Source organism: Cyrtonyx montezumae, unplaced genomic scaffold, assembly GCF_038088225.1.
Source record: "Cyrtonyx montezumae isolate F1298 unplaced genomic scaffold, pur_monq_1.0 scaffold_19, whole genome shotgun sequence".
Lineage (NCBI taxonomy): Eukaryota > Metazoa > Chordata > Aves > Galliformes > Odontophoridae > Cyrtonyx > Cyrtonyx montezumae.
Window position 1 is genome coordinate 5,240,511 of NW_027071925.1, and position 23,535 is coordinate 5,264,045.

At 51.9% G+C, this 23,535-nt stretch overlaps 1 protein-coding gene across 1 annotated transcript in view; it reads left to right on the top strand.

Moving 5' to 3' along the window:
* The window catches only part of SLC39A11 (solute carrier family 39 member 11), a 57,128-nt gene that overhangs the window by 23,989 nt on the left and 9,604 nt on the right, over positions 1-23,535 (top strand). The window contains exons 6-7 of the mRNA XM_065735381.1: positions 11,924-12,094; positions 19,711-19,780. Of these exons, the coding sequence (XP_065591453.1) occupies positions 11,924-12,094; positions 19,711-19,780 (241 nt within the window). The remainder of the gene's footprint in view (positions 1-11,923; positions 12,095-19,710; positions 19,781-23,535) is intronic.

Here is a 23,535-nt window from a genome sequence, read left to right on the forward strand (position 1 = left end):
GGTCAATGGGTTGAGGCCAGTAGTATGAGCTACAGTGAGACCAAGTGCCAGGTCCTGTACTTTGGTCACAGCGCATCCTGACCAGCCTGGGGCAGAGCAGCTGCAGCACAAGCCCTGTGGGTACAGCTGAGAGAACGGGATGGTTCATTCTGGAGAAGAGGAGGCTCAGGGAAGAGCTCTCCACAGCTCCCTGCATGGAGGTTGTGGTGGGGTTGGGGTCAGCCTCTGCTGCCAGGTGACAGAGATGCGATGAGAAGGAATGGCCCTATATTGCGTCAGAAGAGGTTCACGTTGGGTATTAGGAACAATTTCTTCTCCAAAAGGGTGGTCAGGCACTGTGCAGCTGCCCAGGGATGTGGGGATGTCACTGTCAGAGGTGTTCCAGCCGTGGGGATGTGGCATTGATGGATGTGGATATGGGCATGGTGGGATGGGTTGGGGTTGGACTTGGAGAATTTTTCTTTTCCAACCTCAGTTATTCTCTGATTCAGTGTCTTTAGGGCTGGCCTCTGTAGCTGGTGGGGGAGACTCCGTTCTCTTATTTGGGATATAGAGAAGTATTTAAAAAATCTGAGGCTTGGAAGCTCTGTGTGGCTCTCAGGAACAGCATTCCAGCAGGAGTTTGGTGGAAACAAGAATAAAACGGGTCCCAGCCCTACGGACTCCAGCAGTCAAGAGGGAAAACTCCTCCATGGGGGTGTCCTGTGCCCACTGCAGGGCTGCACCCCCTGTCCTCACTCCCTGAGCAGCAGCAGGGCTGTGAGCAGCAGTGCTGCACAGTGCCTCTGCAGCCGTGCGACCTGTGGTGATTCATGGCAGTAATATCCAGCCAGTGCCCCATGTGTGTGTTGGGAGGGTTCATTAAGCCATTACAATGAACTCAACACACAGATCCCTCTGCAGAATGGGATGCTTACTGCTTTTTGTCAGTCCCATTGCATTTGTAATAGTGTTGACACGCTCACACCATGCTTGGCCCAGAGAACTGCCACACTCCAAAGGCATCAATTCATTTTGAATTTTAATAGCCAGCCGTGATGATGAACGCCTCTGGCTATGGCTGTATTGATTTAAAAACATTCTAATGCCCCTTTCTTGAGCATTTCAAATGGTTATTGACCATCCTTGTCAAGCTGGGTGCTGGCGGTGGGTTTTATGGCCATGACTAAGTGTGAATTTATATACACAGAGCTTCAGAAAAATAAACATAAAAAATCAGAGCATGTAATCCCTCAGCAGCTGATAAAAAGCTGCCTTCAGATGGAGCCTTGTACCCCTGTTCTGGTCAGAACCTGAATTTCTGAGTCTAGACGTGGCAGGGTAGTTTGTTCTCCTTTGCCCTTGGCACAGTGTGAGCATCTCGTTGTGTTTCAGTGCACCTTGGCAGGAGAAAAGTGTTTGGGAATATTTCTGTGGACCCAGTCCTGCCCCTGGCCCCCCCATGCTCTTCCAGGTCTGCACTAAATATCTCCAGGTGTGAATCTGTCGAGTTTCCAACTGCTCTCAGCCCCATCCCTGAGCCAGCATCAGCCTGTGACCTCCAGGGACAGCTGTGGCTTGCAGTGACACTTGGGTCTTGGGGCAGAGTCCTTGTGCCTGTGCCCCAGCTGGTGGCTGCTGCTCCCCGCAGCCCTATGCTTGTCTTACTGCTCCCAGGGAGGAGAGCTGTGTGCTGCACAGCCCTTGGAGGGGACATCTGTGTGTGCCATGTGCTCCTGGCACTGCTCCTTGCCAGCTCTGCCTTCCGGGACTTCTTGGTAACACGTCCTTCGTTCCTTCAGTGTTCTCCCACGTGGAACGTGGCCAGAAGGGCTCAGCTTTGCTTCTGGCTTCTCCATCTTCGTCTGTTCAGCTCTCAGAGCTGCGTCATTTCCATCGCTGCCATTCCCCTTTTGGAAACGCAGGGTTGTTTCCATCAGCCCTTGTTGCTGGTGATGCTTGGTTCTCCTTGGGCGTTCCCAGGGATGTGGTGCAGGTGGAGGAGGACAGCACAGAATTGCCTTTGAATCGTAGAATGGTTTGGGTTGGGGGGGACCTGAAGGCTGATCTTGTTCCAACCCCTGCTGGGAGGTTTCAGCCCCCTGCTAGGCTTTGGGGTTTGTGCTTTTCAGGAATCCTATGGATGGTGCAGAGATGCCTCGTGCATCCTGTGCTGTGTGCATGGCAGGGAGGGGACAGGTGCCACCGGAGGGAGGAGAGGCTGTTGTCTTTGAAGTGGCTTTTCCTGTGAGCCTCTTACCTGCCTGTGTCAACACAGGCACAGATTTAACAGCATGGGACGTGGCTTTCTGCTCTCTTGTTTGCTGTGTGCAGCCGTCCCTTAACTCCAAAGCAAAGCTAGCGAGCCAGGTATGCTGGGTGGGCTCCTGGGCACTGCAGCCTGCACACCCACCTGCAGAGCCCTTTGCTCTGCTCCACGCTCACTTTGTGTCAGCACAATCTGTTCACCTGTGGGGCTTATTGAGGGCTGCTGAGTGACATGCTGTCAGGACACGCTCGGATGTCAGCGCTGTCAGCAGGCGTGGAGGCTGCCGAGATGCTTTCTGCAGTGCTTATGGCCCTTAATCAGAGAAGTCATTTCCCAAATTGAGTCTCGTTAACTCTGTGCAATATTAGCAAGGAGCTTTAATTTCCTGGCTACGCCCGGCAATCTGTTACCTCTTTTCACTCAGTTTTTTAACTCTGCTTCTGTATCAGATAGGTTGTTCAGCCTCGGTTCCACCCTTAGCCCTTCAATTGAGGCAGCTCTGATGGCTCCTGCACGCAGGGGGGGAGACCTGTGCAAGGTGGGCTCTGCAGTTGTCCTTGGTCCTACAGGAGCATCCCTTGGGGACAGCTCTAAAGCTGTGTTAGGCAGCAGGGCAGGGCTGCCCTGAGCTTTGGAAGCTGTGCAGAGGGCTGGGATCTTTCCTCAACCCATTATGGGTTGCAGGGGATAGCACAGGGGAACCATTCCACTGCAGTTGCCTTCAAGAAACCCTTAAATCTCAAGGTTTATTAAATTGAGCTGAACTGGCAATCAGCATTATTACTTCTGGAACGGATGTTGTTGTGTCGGGTTTTGTTTTGTGTTTTTTTTTTCTTTTGGCTTCATTCAATAAACACAGTAATTCATTTATTTTCTTGAGATGGCTCTTCAGTTGAGTGGGGACAGGCATAATTGTGGTTCACCCTGAGGATGCTCTGGGGGAGCAAGAAGTGATGGGGCAGAGATTTGGGCAGTCCCAAGCTGGAGTGAGGGGAACAGTCTCCTGCCCCATATATGTGTGTGTGTGTAAATATATGTATATCATGTAAATATATATTAACACACAGCATATCTAGCATGTCTGTTACCACACACGTGTTGGTGCCCTGCTCACATTGCAGAGTGACCACGAAGGGCTCTGCTTACACAGCCCCGTGCTGCTTTGGGATTCTTAATTGTCGTTGGGTGCTGGGGGTCTTCTGCTTTTGCTTTGCTTTACACCAGCTCTGAGCAAGTGCAACCTCCTGCAGTGATTCTCTGGGGGTGGGGAAGGCCAGGGGGCTGGGGAAGCTGTATTCCTTCTGACAGCAGCTCACTTCTTTTTCCTGTTGGTGGGAGTCCTTGTGTGATCTGTGGCTCTGATTATTTCCCATCTGATTTCAATTCCAGCACGTTCCTACGTCTGTCCATGGTGGCCTGGGGTGGTGGTTGCTGTCCAGGCCCTCCCCATGCAGCCTGCTCTGTGGTATATGGCACAGGATGATGAACATGCCTCTGCACTAAAATCCATGCTTTCTTTCCACTGCCTCAGGAAGCTTCCCCAGCTCTGAGCATCGATGGCACTGACAAGTGCTGCACTCACAGCACTATTGCTCCTGGAACTGGTGGGACTGGAGCTTTGCTGGGGTCAGGGCCTGGGTCTGGTGGGCAGCCTTAAGAGGAGCTCTTAAAACACCAACGAAAACGCTTGAATGAGTTGGTGTGCCCACTGGGATGGGAACAGTGATTTCCTTCTCTCTGGGGTGGAGCCACGAAATGCATTTTGACCACTGCTGCAGGTGTACATGGAACCTGGGAGACGATGAGCAAAGGGGGGTTGGGGTGGAGGTGCTGGAGCTGTGCAGGCAGTGGGATCTGGAGTGTACAGCTGCATCTGCTGATGTAACACCTGGTGTGTGCAGAACACAAGCATGCAGCATGATGCTTTGCCTTCAGCTTGTAGCCCTGGATTAAAAAAAAAAAAAAAGAGAGAGCTCACAGAGCCTGCAAAGGAACTTAATTTTTAACTCGTCTGTATCTATTTTCATGCACTCTCTACTTAAATATTAATTACTACATAAGGCATGCAAGAATTGCATGATATATTAGATGGAGGTTTAACAACTGAAGTGCAAGGGGAGGTTTTGCTTCCAAAAAGCCTCTGTGGCTGTGGGACAGGGCTGCTTCCCCCCATCTCTCTGGGCATGGGGAGGTTTTTGTGCCCGTGCTGTGCTGTCAGCAGCTCTGGCTGCAGGGGTGCCATCACCAGCGGCTTCTCCAGCTGCTTGGACAGTTTAGAGATGTGCTCTGTGTACTTTTGAAGGATTCAAGTGCCTGAATAATGCTTTTGGAGAAGTCTGTGATGATGGCTGTGCTGTGACAGCTCTGGGTTTTGCATTGCATGCCTAACACTGAGTGCACGGCTGTCCTTGGTGCCATCAGCAGACTTATCAGTGGCTTCATTTCATTTTGATTTCCTGGTGTCTGCAGAGTGAGCTCCTGCTGGTGCTGTGCCAAGAGAGCTCTGCCAGCAGAGCTTCCCCACTGTAGCCCTGCTGCAACCTCACACCCCTGACCCACCCCAGAGCTGTTTGGAGGGTGCTGGGGTTACCTCATGCCCGTGCACCAGTCTTGTGCTCAGCCTCTCCCTTTGGAGGTTGCACCCTGATTTTATCTTCATCACGCAGAACAGCTGCAGGGTATGAGCAGAGGACAAAAGGGGCTTTTTCTCTTTAATTCATGTATTTTATCTTTTTCAGTTGGCCATGGGAGCAGGAGGCTGGTGGGGCTGGAGCAGCCCCAGTGCACGGAGCTGGAGCCAAGCTGTGCAGTGCTGCTGAGAGGTGCAGGATGTGAGCCCCCTGGGATCCCTGCACCCCCCTCTGCTGGGTCATCTCAGCTTTTGCCCTACAAAATGGGACAAAAAGAAAAGAATATCTAGCTGTTCTTATCGATGGCTGAAAGCACACACGATGATGATGATTTTTCCCTTTTCTTAAGGCTAGGTGGTGGTTTCTTATCACATTTTCTTCCAAGCTGAACTCAAGTCTCTATTTTCGGAGCCCTAATTTCCCTGTCGAGTCCCGGTGCTGCAGCACGCTCGCTGCCATCTGTCTGCACGCATGCAGCACGCTCCTCGCCCCCGGCACTGCTGCTCCCACCCCGCACGTGCTGCATCCCACGGGGTGTCCACAGGGCTGAGGCAGGTCTGCAGCAGCAGATGGTGCAAGCTGCCTTCAAGTCGTCCAGTCACACCGAATCTGCAATTCCGTGCAGGTTGAAACACTGCTTATTTCTTTATTTCACCACCGACGGGCGGCTCCTCTTTGTTAGCAGGGGGATCTGTGTGCTGCAGTGTGGTTGTTCCCTGCAAGCAAAATACGGGTGCTGATGGCACCCACGAGCCGAGCTTGGATCATAAAGGAATAATTAAAATGCTTTCTAGGCTCTTTCAGCTCTTTCTAGCTTGCAGAGGGGGCTGTCCCCGTGCCCCGTTCTCATTTATTTCTTGTGTGCTGATACGCAGTGCTGCCCCTGCTCTGCTGTGGGGAATGAAATCTGTAGGATACGTAGAGTGAATTTTTCAAGCTGCTCTTTGTTTTCTGGGAGCTTTGTGAGAGCGCAGTGAGGCGTCCAACCGACCCGGCTTGTAATGTTTTGTTAGCAGTGGGTATTCTTGCAGGAGTTGGTGCCCGTGGTCATCCTCTGTGCAATGCACGGCCCCACGGTGCAGCTCCTGTGGCTGTTTGGACCTCTGCTCCCTCATGCATTTATTCATTGATTTCTATTTTCTAACAAATTTAATTAATTTGCAGAGAGAACTTCTGTAGCTGAAGCCGCAAGGTCCTCCTGGGATAAAAACAAGAAGTCTAAAAGACTTTGAATGAGGGCATGTGAGGCTGAAATTAGGGAAATAATGGAGAAGAATGGAGCAGCTCCTCTGGGCTGGCTGTAGGCTGGCGTCTTGGGAGTGCTGCAAAGAAGTCTGCACAAAGAGCAGATGGATGGAGCCCTGCTTAAGGCCTCTGTGGCACAATGACAGCCATAGGGATGTGATACTGAGCATCCGGGGCACCGTGGTGACCCTGTGGGTGGCACCACTGCTGCTGGTCCCCTCCTGTGTCCCAGTGAGAGCTCTGTTTCCTTATAAGCAACTGAAGAGATTGATTTATTTTTTCCCTTACTTCAGGAATCCAGTGCATCCCATCCCGCTAAGATCAGGCACTGTTCCCTGCCAGGGATCGGAGATCCGAATGCAGCAGAGCACTCTGAAATGAAGTGATTGAGTTATCTTGGATGTGTAAATTTCAGCATCAAATGATTCAGTGTATGCTTTATCTCCTGGGAACTCTTTGAAGAGCTCTTGGAAGTTCACAGGAATTAGTTTGCTTAAAAGGACCTGGTGCATGTAATTACATTTAACATTGTGCCGCTGCTCTTGTCCAAGAAATTAATCTTTAAATGCTGCAGTCACTGGGAGGTGAGCTTTGGGCACCTGTCCTCTTTCTCTGTGGCAGTGTCACCTGTGTCATCCTGAGGGGTGAGTGATGCCTTGGCCTCAGTGTTACTGCAGGTGCTGTTGTGTGCTGGGCTGGGGCTGTGTCACCATTGTCATCACTAGGCTTGGCTTGCCTGGTGCAAAATTGGGCAAGCTGTGCTGTTTCTACCCCTTTTTATTGCCTTTCTCAAGTGCTACTTTGTCTGAATTAACAGCTGCATCTTGCATTCATTTTCCCATCCTCAAGCGCACCCCTGAGCGCAGCAGCAGCTCCCTGGGACAATGGGATCCTTTCCCAGAGTGGGCATTGCTCAGAGCATCACCTGCAGCAGGAGGGACATTATAGAAAATAAGGGAAGATAAAGGGGAGCAGCACCAAGACCCATTTGTTCCATACCCACGGTGTGCGACTTGTCAGCTGCTGTAGGTAAAGGAAGGTGCTGAGGGCTGGAGCAGTGATTTCATCCAGTTTCACCCATCCTCGATGATGGATTACAGGGAGGGGTGAGAAATTCTTGTGCTGGCAACAGGACTGCAAGGATGGAGGTGGCACTTGCAAAGCAGGGGAGGGCTGCACTGGGGCTGCAGGTGTCCTCCCATGCTGGGATTGCTCAGGGTGCAGTGGGGAAGGTGTGAGGGCAGCCCCGGATCCAGGAGTCCCCCAGCTCTTCCTTCCCTCTTTTGATTATTAATACCAGGCTGATTGCAGGCTGTGGTGTACTTGTGCAGTGGTTGTGGTGGCAGCTGTGCTCCAGGAACCCATTTGCTCAGCATCTGATGTGCTCTGGAGTAGGGGATGGCTGCTGCCTCCTCCTGACTCCAAACTTCAGACAGATCCCAGCAATAACCGTGTGTCTGAGAGCCAGTGGCAGTCAGTCATGCTGAATTAAACAACCTTTTATGAGAGCTCCTGTGCACGCTTGGATAAATGAAGGCGCCTAATAGACAGTGAGTCATGACACTCTCTATTTATCTTCTTTGCTGAAAGCCCCAGCAGATGCAGGGACCTCTTTTATCTGCCAGAAACGTTGAAAATGAATTTGTTACTTGGTGGGGGGGGAAGCAGAGGGTTGAGCTTGTGCCAGCAGGCTGGGACTGTGGCCATGCAGCATGTAAATGGTGTCACAGGTGTCCCCTGGTGCTCATCTCTGCTGCTCTGTGGGTTTGATCCCTGAGCTCCTCACTGCTGCTTTTGTTAGTGCTGAATACGCTGTGTTTTTTAAACACACCATTATTTGGCCATAATTGGGCCACTCCGCGGAGCTCCTGGTTCAGCAGCTTTGTTGCATGCACAGCCTTCCTCTCAGCTGTGTTCTCCTTGCGTTTGGGGACTCCTTCCTTGAAACAGGGATGGGAGAAGGCTCTCTTTAATTTCCATTCCCTCTGATTTCGCTGTGGGCTCTGAGCAGAGCAGAACCAGCTTGGGGCCCTGCAGTTCCTCTCCCATCACAGGTGCTGTGCTTAATTACTCACAGTAATTAAAATCTCTTATGGAGGTTTTAAAGAGCAGCATGCCATGGTGAGCAGGTGCTCGCCAGCACCCACCTGCTGCTGCTCTGCGTCCTGAAATTCCTGCAGAATATACTGGGGGAACGGCCAAGGGGTGCTCTGCCCCCTTCCCTTGAGTGCTCTGTACCTGTCACAGTGATGGCTGTGCAGCCAGGGGTGGTCAGCACCTGAGCAGGGCCTTAAAAGGACAGCAAAACAAAACAAAAAAAAGAGACGAAGGAAGATTGATGGTGTTGTCCTGGAAAGGCTGAGCTGAGCATGCTGCAGCAGAGCTGCGTGGGTGCTGTGTCTGGCTCGGCTTCCCGGGGGCTGCGGCTGTTAATTTTGAAACACTTTATCTTCTGGGGATTCCTCATGGTCAGAGAATGAAGGAAGATGGATGGGAAGCAGGGAGCAAAGGGCAGGGCTGTGCCGGGTGCTGCCGGGCTGTAGTGTGAGGCTCGGTCCTGCTGTGAGGTTCTGCAGGTCCCATAGAGCTGCTCCTGCTGCTGTGCTTTGCATTGCACGAGATGAGGAGTACAGGGTTGTTTTTACAGCATGCTCTCATCCCTGATCCCTTCTCCATCCTAATTTGATGCACTGAGATGTGATAGAGTCACAGAATCGTTAAGGTTGGAAAGGATCTCTAAGCTCTCCAAGTCCAACCTCAGCCCGCCCTCTCTGTGCCCACTGACCACATCTCTCAGTGCCACATCCCCACATTTCTGGAACACCTCCAGGGATGGTGACACCCCCACCTCCCTGAGCAGCTGTGCCACTGCATCACCGCTTGTTCTGAGAACAAGTGTTTCCTCATATCCAACCTGAACCTCCCCTGGAGCAATGTGAGCCATCACCCCTCATCCTATTGCTGTTACCTAGAGCAACTTCAGGGAGTTGTGGAAAGGAGATAAGGTCTCCCCTGAGCCTCCTCTCTTCTCCAGAATGAACCATCCCCTTCCCTCAGCCCTTCCTATAAGTCTGGTGCTCCAGACCCTTCACGGCTTCGTTTCCAGGCTCAGCCTGGCTCTGCTAATTGCTAACGAGCTGCTGACACCTGATGGGCAGCTCTGGGAGCACTGTAGCTCAGCACTTAGATGAATTCTTCCCTTCTCCTGCCCTGGGCTGTGCTTCCCAGGCAGAGTGGGCACTGAACCAACTCCTTATGGCAGCAGTGGTGATGGAGCCCATATGGCACAGGATTGAACAGGAGCATTTGTTATGAGCACTTAAGGTTAATGGAGCATCTCAGGCTTGTGGAGGCTGGAAGGGGCAGTGCTTGGGTGTGTGTTACCAGCTGCATGCCCTCATGTTCTATATTCATGCTCTATAAGGGGCTTGGGGAATCTTAGGTGTTTCCCATATAATCTGATCTCAACCATTAGGGGAGAGAATTGAACACGCCGTTGCTTTCTGCACCTCAGGAGGGGATGTCAGCTCCTTGTGTGGCTGTTTTCCTTAGCAGATTGTTCTCTCCACCCCACCCACAGATGAGGGTCAGTGCACTCTGGCTTATCTCCAGTGTTTATAGTAGAGCCACGGTAGTGTTTGGTGCACATTTCCATCTTGTTCAAAAGACTGAGTGCCAGCAGTGTGTGGTGTGGGGCAGGATGGGTGCATGTCCACCTTGAAGGCTTCTGAAACAAGAGTATTCACTGTGCACACTGACACAAAACAGCTTTTATCAACACCCTGTGCATGGCATTTAATCACATATTTGATAAGTATTGTTCTTCATGCTTGCCACTTTCTCTCCTTCCCTTCTCCCACAGGTTGGGGATGGGAGCTGACAAATGTTTATCAGTAGTTACACTGAGGCTGCTAATTTGTCTCATGCAAGTGTGGCTGAAGGCAGAACCTCTGCATTGCCCCATGATGGATGTGCTGTGCTGTGCAGTGATTTCCCCTGCTCCGGACACTGGCAATAAAATTGCTTCCTGGCAGGGCAGATGGTTTTGTTGAAAGGATTTGATGGGGAAAAGATTGGGCAGAATTCTGTCAGGGAGCCACTGAGTGCTGTGGGCCATCCCATGCCATCCCATCCCATGCCATCCCATCCCAGCCCAGCCCAGCCCAGCCCAGCCCAGCCCTGCATTTTATGGACACTTCAGCAGGACCTTGGACAGAGCATTGGGTGCTGCTGTAGGATGAAGGCATTGCCAAAACCAGCCCTGAGTGGGGAGGGCTCTTAAGCAGTCGTAAAAAGCTCTGTTGCCTTCATAGGGTTTGACAGTAATTCAGGAGCTGAAGTCGTGTAGTAAAGAGTTTTTTGAGTGCAGATTGCAAAAAGTGTATTCATCTGTTTGTGTGCACTTGCAAGTGCCACAGAGCTGAGCTCTGGCTAATGCAAGCAGCTTTCATTAAGAAATAATAAAAAATAAGAAGCTGTTTCACGTGCTGATAAGGGGATGTTGGCTTTTATGTTTTGCAGCAGTTTAAGCCATACTCAAAGCCATTTATCTTTTTCAAGGGCTGGCTGCAGAGGATATGAAAAATGCAGCAGGCTGCACATATGTAATTAAACTTTTGGCAGAATCTTTGCCCTGCAGCTTTATGAAGAAATTCAATAATGATAAATTGAGTAGAATATAGAGAGGAGTTTTTGTGAACAAGATTCAAAGTAACACATGTGGCACAGATAATTATTTGCCATATAATTGTCTTGGCAGCATCCTTGTGAGCAGCCTGTCTGATTGCAGCAGCTATTCTCTGAAAGCCACCCCCCAACCCCACCCCCCGACCCCACTCTTAGCACTGCTCCAATTTGCTTTTGAGGCTCTTCCAGACAAGTCTTTATTTAGCCTTTGCTGTTGTGTTGTTCTCTGCCCTGTGCCCTGTTTGGAGCTCTGGGTGCTGTTGTGTGTTGCAGTGGTGTGTCCCTGCCCCAAGCTCTGCTCATCAGCCACTGCTGTTATCTCTTTATTCCCCACCACGCTTGGAAGCCATCCACAATTTCCCCCCAGTGTATCCTACTGCTACATGTGAGTAGGGAGTGATGCTTAGGTTGTCTCCATGGTGGGGATGCTGCTGGCTTTCCTTCTGCTAATGCACAGATAATTTGCATGAGAGTCATTTTGCTGTTCGAATCACACATCCAAATTGCCCTCTGTGCTTCTGCAGAAGCTGTGTCTGCTCTGTTTATTCCCATAAATAGCCCCCGTGTGCTTCTGTGCTCTGTGGGACTGCAGCCCCATTACAGGTGTGGTTCTATTGCACTTTGGGCTGCTTCCTCCTTACCCCTGCAATTCCAAAGCTAATAGTGCATGATAAAGAGCCAGAAGGGAGATGAGAAAAGCGCATTTACAAGCAGAGGAGGTGCCAAAGCAAAGCTGCTTTGTTCAGACCCCAGAAGTTATATTTTAGAAATGCTGATGACATTTGTTTTATCACTTCTGCTAAGTGCCAAGCCAAAGCAGCTGGAAGGCTTTGATTCTGGCCTTGTTGTGCACAAGCTTTGTTACAGCACTGCCCAGTGCTCATTCCTCCCTACATAGCCCTCACTGGGGCTTGGGTTTAGGTGCCTGTGTTTGAGTAGAGCTGGGAGCAGAGCTCTGGGAGCCCAGCACCTCCGGAGACATTCACAGATGGCAGTGTCCAACCTTGCTGGGTGTTTTTCCTTTTCTCTTCGTTCTCCTTCTGCAAAGGAAGGTGGGAGATGTCCACTTCATGTCCCACCCTGCTGACCCAGCTCTGTCCTTCTGTCCCCTCAGACAAGGCTGAGAATGGGGAGCCCTATCAACGGAGGAGAGGAGCGGGGAGCCCCCTTCCTGATGGTGCCCCTGTGTTCCCCACGGCCAGAGATGCTGCCCTGACAGCCAGCAGCAGCAGCTGGAGGCGGATCCTGCTGATGATCCTCGCTATAACCATCCACAACATCCCAGGTAAGGCCCAGCTGTCTGCCCAGCCATGCACCTGTCTCTCTCTCTGTCCATCCCCGTACCCTTCCTGGTGCTGATGCTGAGCTGCACATATCCCAGGAGGATTTTCTGGGCCTGCCTTCTCTTCTCCCTTCTTCCTTTTCACTGCTGCTTGCAGATGGCACCTGCCGAGTGGGATCTGTCTCATCACATTGCACTGTTTGCACGGGGCTGAACTGATGGAAGGTTTTGGCAGCAAAACCCTCATGCAGGGAGGGGGGACTGCAGGCTCACTGGTGTGTCTTGAGTGTTTGCAGCCTCACTTTGTTGCCAGCCTGTCACGGGCAAAAAATTGCAAATCTGAAAGGAGACTGAGAAAGATGGCACTGTGGAGACAATGGAATTCTGGTCTCGTTGTTCTTCTTTTGCTTTGTGTACAACAAGAGGTGCATTTTAAAGCAATTCTTCTCTGCAGGAACAAGTACAATTATGGCTTTCCATGCCAATAGATGGAAATCCGCAGGGCCAAGAGTCTTGGACTGTGGTGTTCCAGGAGCTGGGCTTTGAGGCTACCAGAAATGATGGAAGATGAGAGAAACTGCTAACAGCTGAAGACACTCAGCTGCTTTTGTGACTTCATCTCCCATCTTTCCTCTTCCTCTCTTTCCCCTCTGTTCCTTCCCCTTTCTTTCTTCTTCCCCGGCTCCCTGTTCATCTCTCAGGCTGTTGCCTGTATGAAGGTGAGGGGGATAACATATGCTTTTCTTCATAACCAGCTCTGTAAGCTTGGGGAGGATGGTGAGTGCCCTTTGGAAAGCCATGGTGTGAGCACAGGGCTTATGGCCAAGCAGCTACTGCCAGTGCAAGGGCCACCTCGTGCAATAGCCGCAGGCAGTGAGCCCAGGGCTGCTCCTGTCTGTAGCCCTCACAGTCTCTTTACAAACTCCCAGCCCTGCTGTGCACTTGCAGGAGGCGAGCAGGGAGCTTTGAATTAACCACGTGTGCACACAGAAAGGAGGAAGCTTTTGCTCTGAGAGAGCAGTAATTGGATTGCATTCTGCAAATGAAGTGCCAGGGAGCCTGGGGTGAGGAGCTGGGCTGTGCGAGCAGCTCACTGCCTCGGGCTGTGTTGGTGGGGGGATTCCTTTCCCTGTCATTGCAAAAAGCAAGTTTTGTAGAGGAGTGAACAAAGCGTCACCCACAGGACTGAGTTAATGACTGCACACCCCAAGTCGCCACAGAGATGCGAATCCAACATTTCAGTGCTTCAGCAGGAGCACAAAGACACTCTTGGACAGCTACAGGAGCTCAGACATTCTTTTGCATCTTAAGAGTCACAATATTAAAACTTAATATTCGGGGAGCTGTGCCAGAGGGGGTTCTGCATCCAGCCCATTGCCTGCTGCTGCTTTGTGTCCTGCCCATGGGTTGGGGCTCAGCACAGCGAGGTCAGGCTCATGGTCTCTGGGCAGTGTGCAGGATGCTGCTGGGCTTGGTTCTCCCCAGAGCCCTTCTGCTGTGCTGTCCCCACGCTGCTGGTGGCACTCCTGGCTCTGCTGAGCTCCCTGCCTGCGGCACAAGGTTTGAAAACACTGTAACGCTCTACCTCAATTATCATCCCTGCCGGCAGAAAGGCTGACACTGTAATTAGTGCAGACTCCCGTGGTGGAACAACATCGTGCTTAATGCTGTGCTGGAGGAGGAGCAGAGAGGGCACGGGGCTGAGCTGCTCCATGCAAGCTGAAAAGCTGGGATGCTCTAGAAGCTGGGATGCCCCAGAAGCTGGGGTGCTGTTGGTTGCAAGTATTGCTCCCAGGGCTTGCCATCTTTCCTGTTCTTATTGAGGTATATTCCTTCAAAAAGAGGGATGGGCAGGGTATGGCAGGAAGAAGGGTGCAAGTGGAAGGGGCTGCTTGCAGCCACTGCTGGAGCTCTGTTCTGGCCTTGTGTGGGCTGGGAGCTTAAATACCAGAATGGAGGAGAGGAGAGGGAGGAACCTTGCAAGCTGCAAGCACTGTGGCTTTGCAGGTGTGAGATTTGCACCTTGGCTCCAGGCAGCAGCTGCTCTCCTTCACCTCTGGCCTGGCAGTACTTTGCCAGAGGGGAACCAGAGGGAGGGCTGGGGGGGGGGGGGGCAGAGCAGGGCCCGCTGCTCTGCAGCCTTTTGCTCCAACTGCCAGCAGAGTGCTGGGCTTGTTTACTCTGAGCCCCGCTCAGGGATGAGCACATTTCAGCCTTGGCAGCACGTCTGTCGTTCCTTCCAGGCTAAATGCTTGCAGCCAGTTGCTGTGTGTGTTGAGATAATTGAATGTAGGGACCGGCCTCCTGCATTTGCTGAGTTCTGCAGGCAAGAAAAGCTTTGCTAATTCCTTCCAAAGCTGGGGCTGGCAATGTAAAGAATAAATTGATAATGACAGGAGATGCCAAACCGCAGAATATTCCCACTAATTAATATTCATATATGCCAGCTTTAGTAGAACATTAATTATGTATTTAATCAAGCCCTGTTTATTCTGCTTCATCTTTGTACCTAGGGTGGTTGTTATGCTGAAGACTTGAGATTAATTAAAATGTTACTGGTGTATCACAAATAACAATTAGCGAGGTGTGAGCTTGAACTCCTTCCTCTGTGCACACAGCTCCAAGGGAGGAGGGAGCACCGTGGGACAAAGCCCTCCTTATGTTAGCAATGCTGTGGGGCTGGATTGGCTCCACCCAGAGGGATCCACTTAGCCCCATCCCTTCTGCAGTGAGATACCCAGTGTTACTGTGTGTGACCCTATTGCTCCGTGTTTGCTCCCTGGTAAGATTTTCTGTGCTGTTTCTGCCTCAGGTGTCTGAGTGAAGTGGGGGTGACTGGGAGAAAGCAAATGAGAAGTGGTGGCAATGTTGGCATCCCCAGTGTGTTCCAAACCTTTGAGGTTCTGCCCAGAGCCTCTCTTCCATTTCCCATTCCTAGAAGTTGTCCAATGTGCTGCATTGCTCGTGTTTTTCCCTGAGAAGGAACAAAGTGAGCACAGAAGTGTGAGGATCAGTAACATGTGTGGGCTAAATATGGAACAAAGTGATCCTTGGCTGTGAAGCAGGGAGGAGAGGAGGGAGGAGTGTTGCAGTGACACAGCGAAGCACTGCCACGGGCAAGAGAGGGAAGATCTGAAATGGAAAAACTTTCAGATGGTGACATCCACAAGAACAAAGGACACTGCTTTCTGGCTTCCCACAGCTTTAACCGTTCTGAGTGTCTCTTTATGTGGCTCCTGTATGGCCATCAGGGGGTGCCCGTTGTTTCTGGTTCTGCTGAGGGGCACTTTGCTGTGGCATCAGCACCGATGCCCACTGTGCTTCAGCAGAGCACGAGGACAGGAGCTGGGTGCTGTGCTGCTCAGTGTGTCTCACCTGCATGCACGCTCCCCTCTGCAGTGACAGCTGAGCACTTTCCACTGTCGGTTCCACTGCTTGCAGCCATATGAACCATTACTCCTGGAGCATCTCTGATTGCTGCTGTGAGGATTGGTTTGCAGTGAGAGAAAGGAGAAGACATGCTTGTGCTTGAATCCCTGAGAACAGGGTGGGAAAGGGGGCAGGGGTAGGTGTCCCTGTGGTTGGTGCATCGTGCATGCTCTGCTCATGCAGCAATTCCATGGAACCAAACTGCTGCAGAGGGAGCACTGTGCTCACCAGGTTGTGCTCACTGCTTGGAGGGAGGGATAGTTGTGTCCCAGCTCAGGGGTTCCTGCTCATGGTGCAGAGCTGCTGGATGGGTTGGGAGCAGAGGGAGCCTAGTATCCCCAAAGTGCTTTGCACAGCTGTTGCTCTGTTGCAATCAGGAGCTTGCTCTGGAAGAGGTTGTGCTACCCTTTCATTAAACCTCCCACTAATTGCTGCCTCATCAGCACATATTTTGACATTTGCACGGATGAAGTGCGTTGAGGGATCGAAGCGACTCACGTGGAGCTGTTGGGCTCCTGCAAGGGGGGAAGCATGGGGAGGCATGAGGGTTCCCTGCTGGGCCCTGCGTGGGGCTCGGGGACAGCCCTGCTCCAAGCAGTGCTGTGTGTCACACAGACACAGCTGGAGAGGCTTTGGCTGCAGCTCTGAGGGCAGTTCTGCACCCAGAGATGCGTTTCCACCGTGGCAGCATCTCAGGATGCGGGCAGTGAGTTGTTTGGCACCTGGTGCATCGTTTGTGAGCAGAAGGCTGTGTGCAGCTCAGCTGTGCCGTGCTTGGTGGTTGGAAGTGAGGATTTGTCCTTACACCCAGGTGGGCAGCTGTGCACCAGAACGCCTCATCCTGCAGCCCTTTTCCAGACAAAGCTGTAAAATCACCTGGCACCCCCTCCAGAGAAGGCATCAGGATCGAAGCGTGCTGCAGTCTAACATCCCCTCTGGTGAAGTTTGACCCCGTTGTGTTGCACACAGCAGTAGGGCAATTTGTGGCAGCTCTGTGAGCACCTGAGCAGCAGGATGGCTGTTTGTTTTTCCAGCCTGCCCCCAGCTGCTGTTTGCCATCGACACGTGTGCAGCTTTGCTCGGACCTGTCATCAGGTCTCTGGAAGACTGGAGGCAAAAAGAAGTCTTGCTGAAGTTACCTCAACCTCCTGCTTGCTATTCTTAATGGCAGATATCTGGAGATGTGAAATTCATGGAAATCATTGGTAATCTCTGTGCTTTCTTGCTCAGTAATGGCAAAAAGATGTTGTCTGGTGGGAACTGGAATTCAGCCTTTGGGAAAAACTGTCAAGTTTGAATAGTGGAGACAGGGACATGCTTAAACTCTTAGAAATACAAACCTCATTAGAGCCAGATTAATTTTCCACAAGGAACTTACAGTTCTTCAAAGAGCGAGATGAATAATTGATGGTGTGTTGGCATCTCCAGCCCCTTCCTGGAGGAAGAGGGTTTGTTTGCTGACCCAGGAGAACTGTCTTTGCCCTAACAGGAGGAGCAGTTAGCTCAGCACCACGCTGCTCCTGCCAGCCTGGAGGTGCTCAGAGCTGCACATGTAGAATGGCTTGCACGATAACCATGGCAGTGCACAGTTGGAAGGGATGTGGGCAGTGGTCTGTTTGCCCTAAGGTGCTGGTTTTGTTTAATCCTGGCATGGTGCTGCTGGCCAGGGTGAGCCTGGAGGGAGCCCTTGCACTGAGCTAGCACGTGTTTTGCATCAGCTGTACAATAGCCAGTGCAGAGGGTGTTGTCTGAATTACAGGCTCTTTCCATTGCTCCCAAGGAAGGGCTGATGCATCTGTAATCCTTTCCATTCTTTCAAGTGCAGAGCTCCAGTGTGCCACAGCTCTCCTTATCTCCCCAAGAAATCCAGTATCCCTGAGGCTGTGCAGCAGCATCTCCCTTGGAGGCAGAGGCCACTGACAGAGAGCCCCTGATTTTCCCTTCAGCCTTCCTCCACACCTCTGCTCAGCTGTGTGCTGTGCGCTGCTGCTTGGGTTGTGGTCCCTATGGAAGGAGTCTGAGTCCCCATGCTGCCAATGCTGCATCCCACTGGGTTCCTGCAGGAGTGCTTCAGTGGGTCTGAGCTCTGGGGTGCAGGAGCATCTTGTTCTTTATTCCTGAAATTCAGCCCGTGTTATTACAAACTGGGAGACTAAGGGGGATCAGAAGTGCTACTTTTGTCCTTTTTCTGTTTTCAGTTACTTTCATAATGTATTTTTTTTGTCATTGTGATGTTCTCTATCTTCAGCCGGTGCTCATTTTTCTGCTCTTTAATGCATGTAACACAATAGCTGAGGTTAATTTACTTACCACTGTGATTTCTAAGGGTTTGATGAGCAAAGCTTTCTGTATTAGATTGTGCTCTGGGGAATCGGGAGGGCTTTGAGTTCTGGGTGCCATTTGCATTACACCTGGCTCCCATGGGGCTGCAGGGCTCATTGCGCACTGAGAGTGATGCTGGAAGCAACTGGGGCCAGGTGAGTGCATGACACATCCCTGGAACAGGGGGGCACTGCCTCTCAGTGCTCCCAGCCCCACCACATAAGCTGCAGTGGACAGGACTTCGAAGACCCATTGGTTTCATTTCACCCAATTCTTTCAGCTTGCTGTTGCCAACTTGTGTGTAGGATAAGGGAAAGGTCTGCTGGGATGCAGTCAGCCATTCCTCCTGCAAGTTAATCCTCCAAACAGTCAAGCTGGTTGCAGTGCATGGGGCTGAGCTCTGCGTGGCCGTGTGCATTGCAGTAGCTCCTGCACTGCTGTGCATGGGTTAGTGGGGAGCTTTGATGGAGATTCCTCCATCGCTGCCCCTTCCATTCTGGGTGGGCCCTTCACTATGCACCATCTTTTGATTTTCATTTCCTATAATTGGTTTCTATATATATGTAATTTGTGCTTTCATTAATTGTGCTGATGAGTTTCTTATTGTGTGAGATTTGCTTTGCAGTGGGGAAAATTGGTGTGTTGTTTTCCCCTCCCCGTGTTCATGTTATTTGCACAAATGGGCACTCGTACCCTTTGAATGCTGCTCTCTAGCTAAGTTATGCTTAAAAAGGAATCTTCCCGAGGAGGAGAGCCAGAAGTCTTTGTGCATCACACTCAGCATCACGATGAGTACATTGACAGAGCTTTTTCCCCTCTCCCCGTGGTGCTCTTGGGCAGCATTAGGGCTTTGCATGGGAACTTTGCATGAGAGTTTTGCACCAGTGCTTTGCCCAGGGGCTTGGCACGTGGGTTTTGCAGGAGTGCTTTGCACCAGTGCTTCATATGGAGGCTTTTCACTGGGGCTTTGCACCAGTGCTTGCACTACTGCCTTGCACTTTTATTTTAGGATTGATGAAGAGTTTCCTCACCTTGTGTGCAGGTCTGATTCCCGGTGTCATTTTCCCTGCCTCCACCCTAAACCAAAACTCAGATCAAGGGGTTTTTTGTGTCATGTTTCAACTTACACACGCTCAGCCTGGAACAAGGGACGCCGTGCTGGTAGTAAATCAGTGCTGCTTCTTATGGTGTGTTTCCAAGGCAACTGGAAATCCAAGGGACCACAAACACACACGGTTCTGTTCCTCCGAGACCTCATCCTCGTGTGTGTAGGCACACGCTGTGTGACACCTTCCATCTGTTTGAATGCCCTCTGAGTGGTCCTCTGCATCCCTGTGTGGCTGTCACACAGCCTGGGTGGGGAACTGCCTCCTCAAAGGCTGCAGAATGCGTGCTGCCATTGGGCTGCAAACCAGCACTGCTGCTGTGCTTTGGATGGTTTCCCCCCGCCGTGCTTGGAGGGGAGTGGTACCAGAAAAGCTGCAAAAAACAGAAGGTGGGATTTGGAGCAAAGGAAAATGTAGCAGTGGTTTGACGCTTCGTTCAGAGCTGCAGTTCTGCATGCAGGCCTTTTTAAACAGGATTTGGTGCTTTGGCCCTTCTTGTGGCAGCACTGAAGCTGCTTTTCCCTTGCTGTGTATGCATACAGGTGTAGAAGTGTCCCTGTGCTTGGATGTGGTGTGTTGGGCTCGGGGCAGGGTCCTCACCACACAGCACCTTTGATCCCAGTGCTGCTCTGTGGCACCTCGACCCCAACCAATTGCACAGAACTTGGGTTAAAAAGAGGAAGGCAACGCCCTGACCCACAGCCCTGCTTCCTTGGGGGTGCTGAAGGGTCTGACCTTAATTCTCTTTCCTTCCCATTGCAGAGGGGCTGGCAGTGGGAGTTGGATTCGGGGCTATTGGAAAATCAGTGTCTGCCACCTTCCAGAGTGCCAGGTAAGGCAGAGCGCGGCGCTGCTGTGGGCACGGGGTTTGGGGCACCTCTCCTTGCTGCAGTTTGTCCCCTGTCCCAGGCTGAGCATGCAGCAAAGCACACAGGTGGGCAGAGGGAGCAGGAAGAAATCCCACTTCTGTTGAGTGGTGTGTTTGTCATGGGGAAAGAAAGCTTCTGTCAGTGATGATGATTCCTGAAATGGTTCTGTCCCAGTGCTGCAAAGTGGGGCTGCAGGAGCTGCGCTGAGCCTGGCACCGTGGTGGGATGGGACAGTGGTGGCTCAGATCTTGCAGGCAATGACTCAGGGACATCATCACTGCCCCCAGCACTGGGGGCTGCCAATGGCTTTGCAGAGGAGCAGCAGAGGTGCACCTACGGTGCTCAGTGTGCTCTAACCAAACGCTTTTTATGTCACTGTTTGAATCATACACCTGAATTTTACCTTTTGATTACCAGAGCCACTTATAACAAAGGTGCTGTGGAGGGAACACTGTGTGTGCTGTGCCCTTCCCAGCCCCTCCGGGTGGTGGAAGAAGGCATTCTGCATCTCAGCCACCCCAGTACTGCCAGTGGCTCGTGGGGCTCCAGCGCTGGGTGGGAGCTGCATGCAGCCCCCAGGCTGTATGCCCAGCCCTGCTATGAGCACAGCCTGTGTGATGCCCATGGCACACAGCTTTTGTGACATCCACGTCCCCTCCCCTGCAGATAGGGACCTCACTGAGGGCTCGTGCTCACCGCTCTGCCCTCGGCGCTTGGGTTGCAATGGATACGATCCAGATTTGTGGTGAGCACAGCATGATAAAGCAGCTATAAACTGCTTTTTTCCAACCTTTTGCAATAAAAGGCCCTTCACAAAGCCTGCATAGGCTCCAGGGATTCTCTTACAAAAGGATGTGTGTTTTTTTTGTCAGCTGCTCAGTAAAAGCTGAGAAACCAGAAGCAGCTGCTTCTTTCACTGTATTTACAATGGCATTAATCATGTTAGATAAAAGGTGGAGTCTGCACCAGGGAAATACCAATGCAAATGTTGTCAGCTGCAGAAGGAGACAAAATGACTTCGTTGCCATCAATCTGTCTATCATTGTCATCTGCGGGCAGAACAAAAAGTGCTCCGTGTGGCTCCTGCTCCGTGAAAATGGTTGGGGATATCCAGGAGTGAAATGCTGTGCTGTTGCCAAGTCCTCCCCACGCAGCATCTCTGGGGAGGACGGGCAGCTCCCATCTGCACTACAGGGCTGCAGCAAAGCATGGCTGTGCTGGGCACAGGGAAGGGATGCAGTTTGCATGGAGTATTGGGAGATTGCTGCTGCTGCTGCTGCTGGGACCTTTTGTGGAGAGAAGATGGGGACTGCTCTCACAGGGAAGCTTTGCAGGAGTCCTTTGTGTCACTCAGGCTTGGAAAGTAGCAGCAGAGTTATGTGGGGTTTGAGCTAACGTGATGAAATAGAGTTAAATCTTTTGACACATCTGAAGTGAAAATTGCTCCGGGTCAACCCCAGTGCTTCAAGGATGTGACAGCCATGGTCTCCCCCGTCTCCATGATTTTAGAATAGCATTTCAGTGGATCAGCTGCATGACTCAGTTTACCCCCTCCATTCTGCTGCTGCTTGTCCCCCTGGCTGTGACTGAGCGCGTTCCCACCGTGATGTGAGCTGCCCAAACCCAACTGTGTGACAGTGCTTCTGAAGGCTCCGACACTCCATCCCCAAGGGCTGTTTCCAGCTTTACCTATCAGAAATGGGTGTTGGCGGAGAGGGAATTATGAAAGCCGGGAAAGCCCCAGCTGCCCTGCAGAGGGCGGCAGGAGGAGGCCGGGCCGTGCTGGCTGCTGTCGGGCTCGGGTCGGTGCAGTGGGGTCCCCTGGGTACCGCTCCCCATCGCCCTTCTCCGGCCCCGCAGTTCCCGGTGCGCATCTCCGCGCTCCTCTGCTGCCCCCGGGCGTGCGCATCCCGCTCCTGCTGCCCGGCCCGAGCAGACGGTGTCACCGCTCACAAACTGCAGAGATCTCAGCAGCCGAGCTGTTCTTTTCCTTCTGTTGTTGGGCAGGGATCGCTCACCCAGTCCTCACGTCCAAGATTTTGTGCTCGTTGTGCTGCACTGCAGGGAGGGCTTGAGTCCCTCTGTGTTGCATCCCTCTGCTTGCTGTGGGGTAGCTGGGTCCCATGGAGCTGCCCAGCATGGTGCTGGGTGCAGGATGGCTGTGCCCTGATGATGGCATGCAGGGAGGAGGAAAAAGATGTAGTTTGACCAAACCTCCCCATTTTGCGTGGCTGATCTAAAAGGAGCCACGTGGGGCTGGAGCTGCCCGGTGTGACTTTTGGAGGACAAAAAGCCCCACAGAAATGGCTGTCAGTTTTTTCTTTAGTCTATGGACCCTGGGGGACTCTCAGTCCCCCCATCCCACGGGGGTTTTGCTTGCAGCAGAGGCAGGGAGGAGAGCCCAAGAAGATGCTGCCCACCCAAAATGCACCACATCCCTGTCCCCTCATCCCGCTCCCTGTCCCTACATCTTTCATCCCTATCCCCGTATCCCTTTCCCTGTCCTCTCATCCTGCTGCCCATCCCCACATCCCCCATCCCCGTCCCCTCATCCCATGAGTGCATGGCAGCTCTCTCTCCCCATCACTGTGTTTCATGGATGACGTGGGTGTAACCTCTGGGTGATTCATCTTGCAGCCCTGTTGGATTCTATTGTCACTCTGTGCAGAATTTTAAAAACACGCTGAAAGATTATTAATAAGGATGGAAAACCAAGCCTGGAGCCACTAGGAAATGCTGGGGACAGGACTGCCTGGGCACTTCTGACAGTGCATAAACATGGTAAGAAAGCAGCCTTTGTCACAGCTTTTGTCACAGCCCAGGGCTAAGTCCAGTCACAAGGGATAGTTGGTGCCAGAAAATAATTTCTTTCTTTATTTTTTTAAAAAGGAGAGAAGTTCACCATGGCAGTTTTCCAGTGGTCAGCAGAAAGGTGTGAATGTGACAGAGGGACTGTTTCATTTCAGATTGAGACAGTGCTGCGTGCGGTGGTGCTCTGTCCTTCATCCAGCCGAGGGCAGTGATGCCTGGCTGCTACCTGGTCAAGGGAGAGAAGTGTCAGCACGTTGGGCTTGATCTGCACATGGGTGGGATTTTCCTGCACTTCTCTTCCCTAAAAACACGCAGTGCACACTTCTGCTTTTTAAATCTGCCCCTGTTGCAGAGGTGGGAAGCTCCTGTTCCTGCTGGCTGCTGCACAGCGGAGTGAGGAGATCCCAGGTTGGGGACCAACAAAGAGCCATCCTCATCCCTGTCCCCATCCCTGTTCCTGCTGGCACTAGGTGGTAACATCCCTGCTCCTATCTCCTGCTCTTAGCAGTGATGGGCTTGCTTGGTGGCTTTGCATGGCTCTCAGGGAAGCTCTGCCCAAGCTGGGAGTCCCCCTGTCAAATCATGGAGCAGGAGCTGCTCTTTCAAATGCAACAGAAGGCAAGGAGACATCGGGTACATTAGGATCTCCAAGGGGGCATTGGGGACAATGAGGTCTCTGTGGGGACACTGGGGGACAGTAGGGACAGTGGGGTCTCTATGGGGTCATTGGGGGAATTGTGGACTCCATGGAGACATTGGGGCCTCTGTGAGGACACTGGGGACATTGAGGGGCAATAACAACATTGGGAACATTGGAGACATTGGGGGTATTGGGGACACTGAGGGACATGGGGGACACTGGGAGCCCTGGTACAAAGCGAAATGCAGAAATTTCATTGCAGAAAGC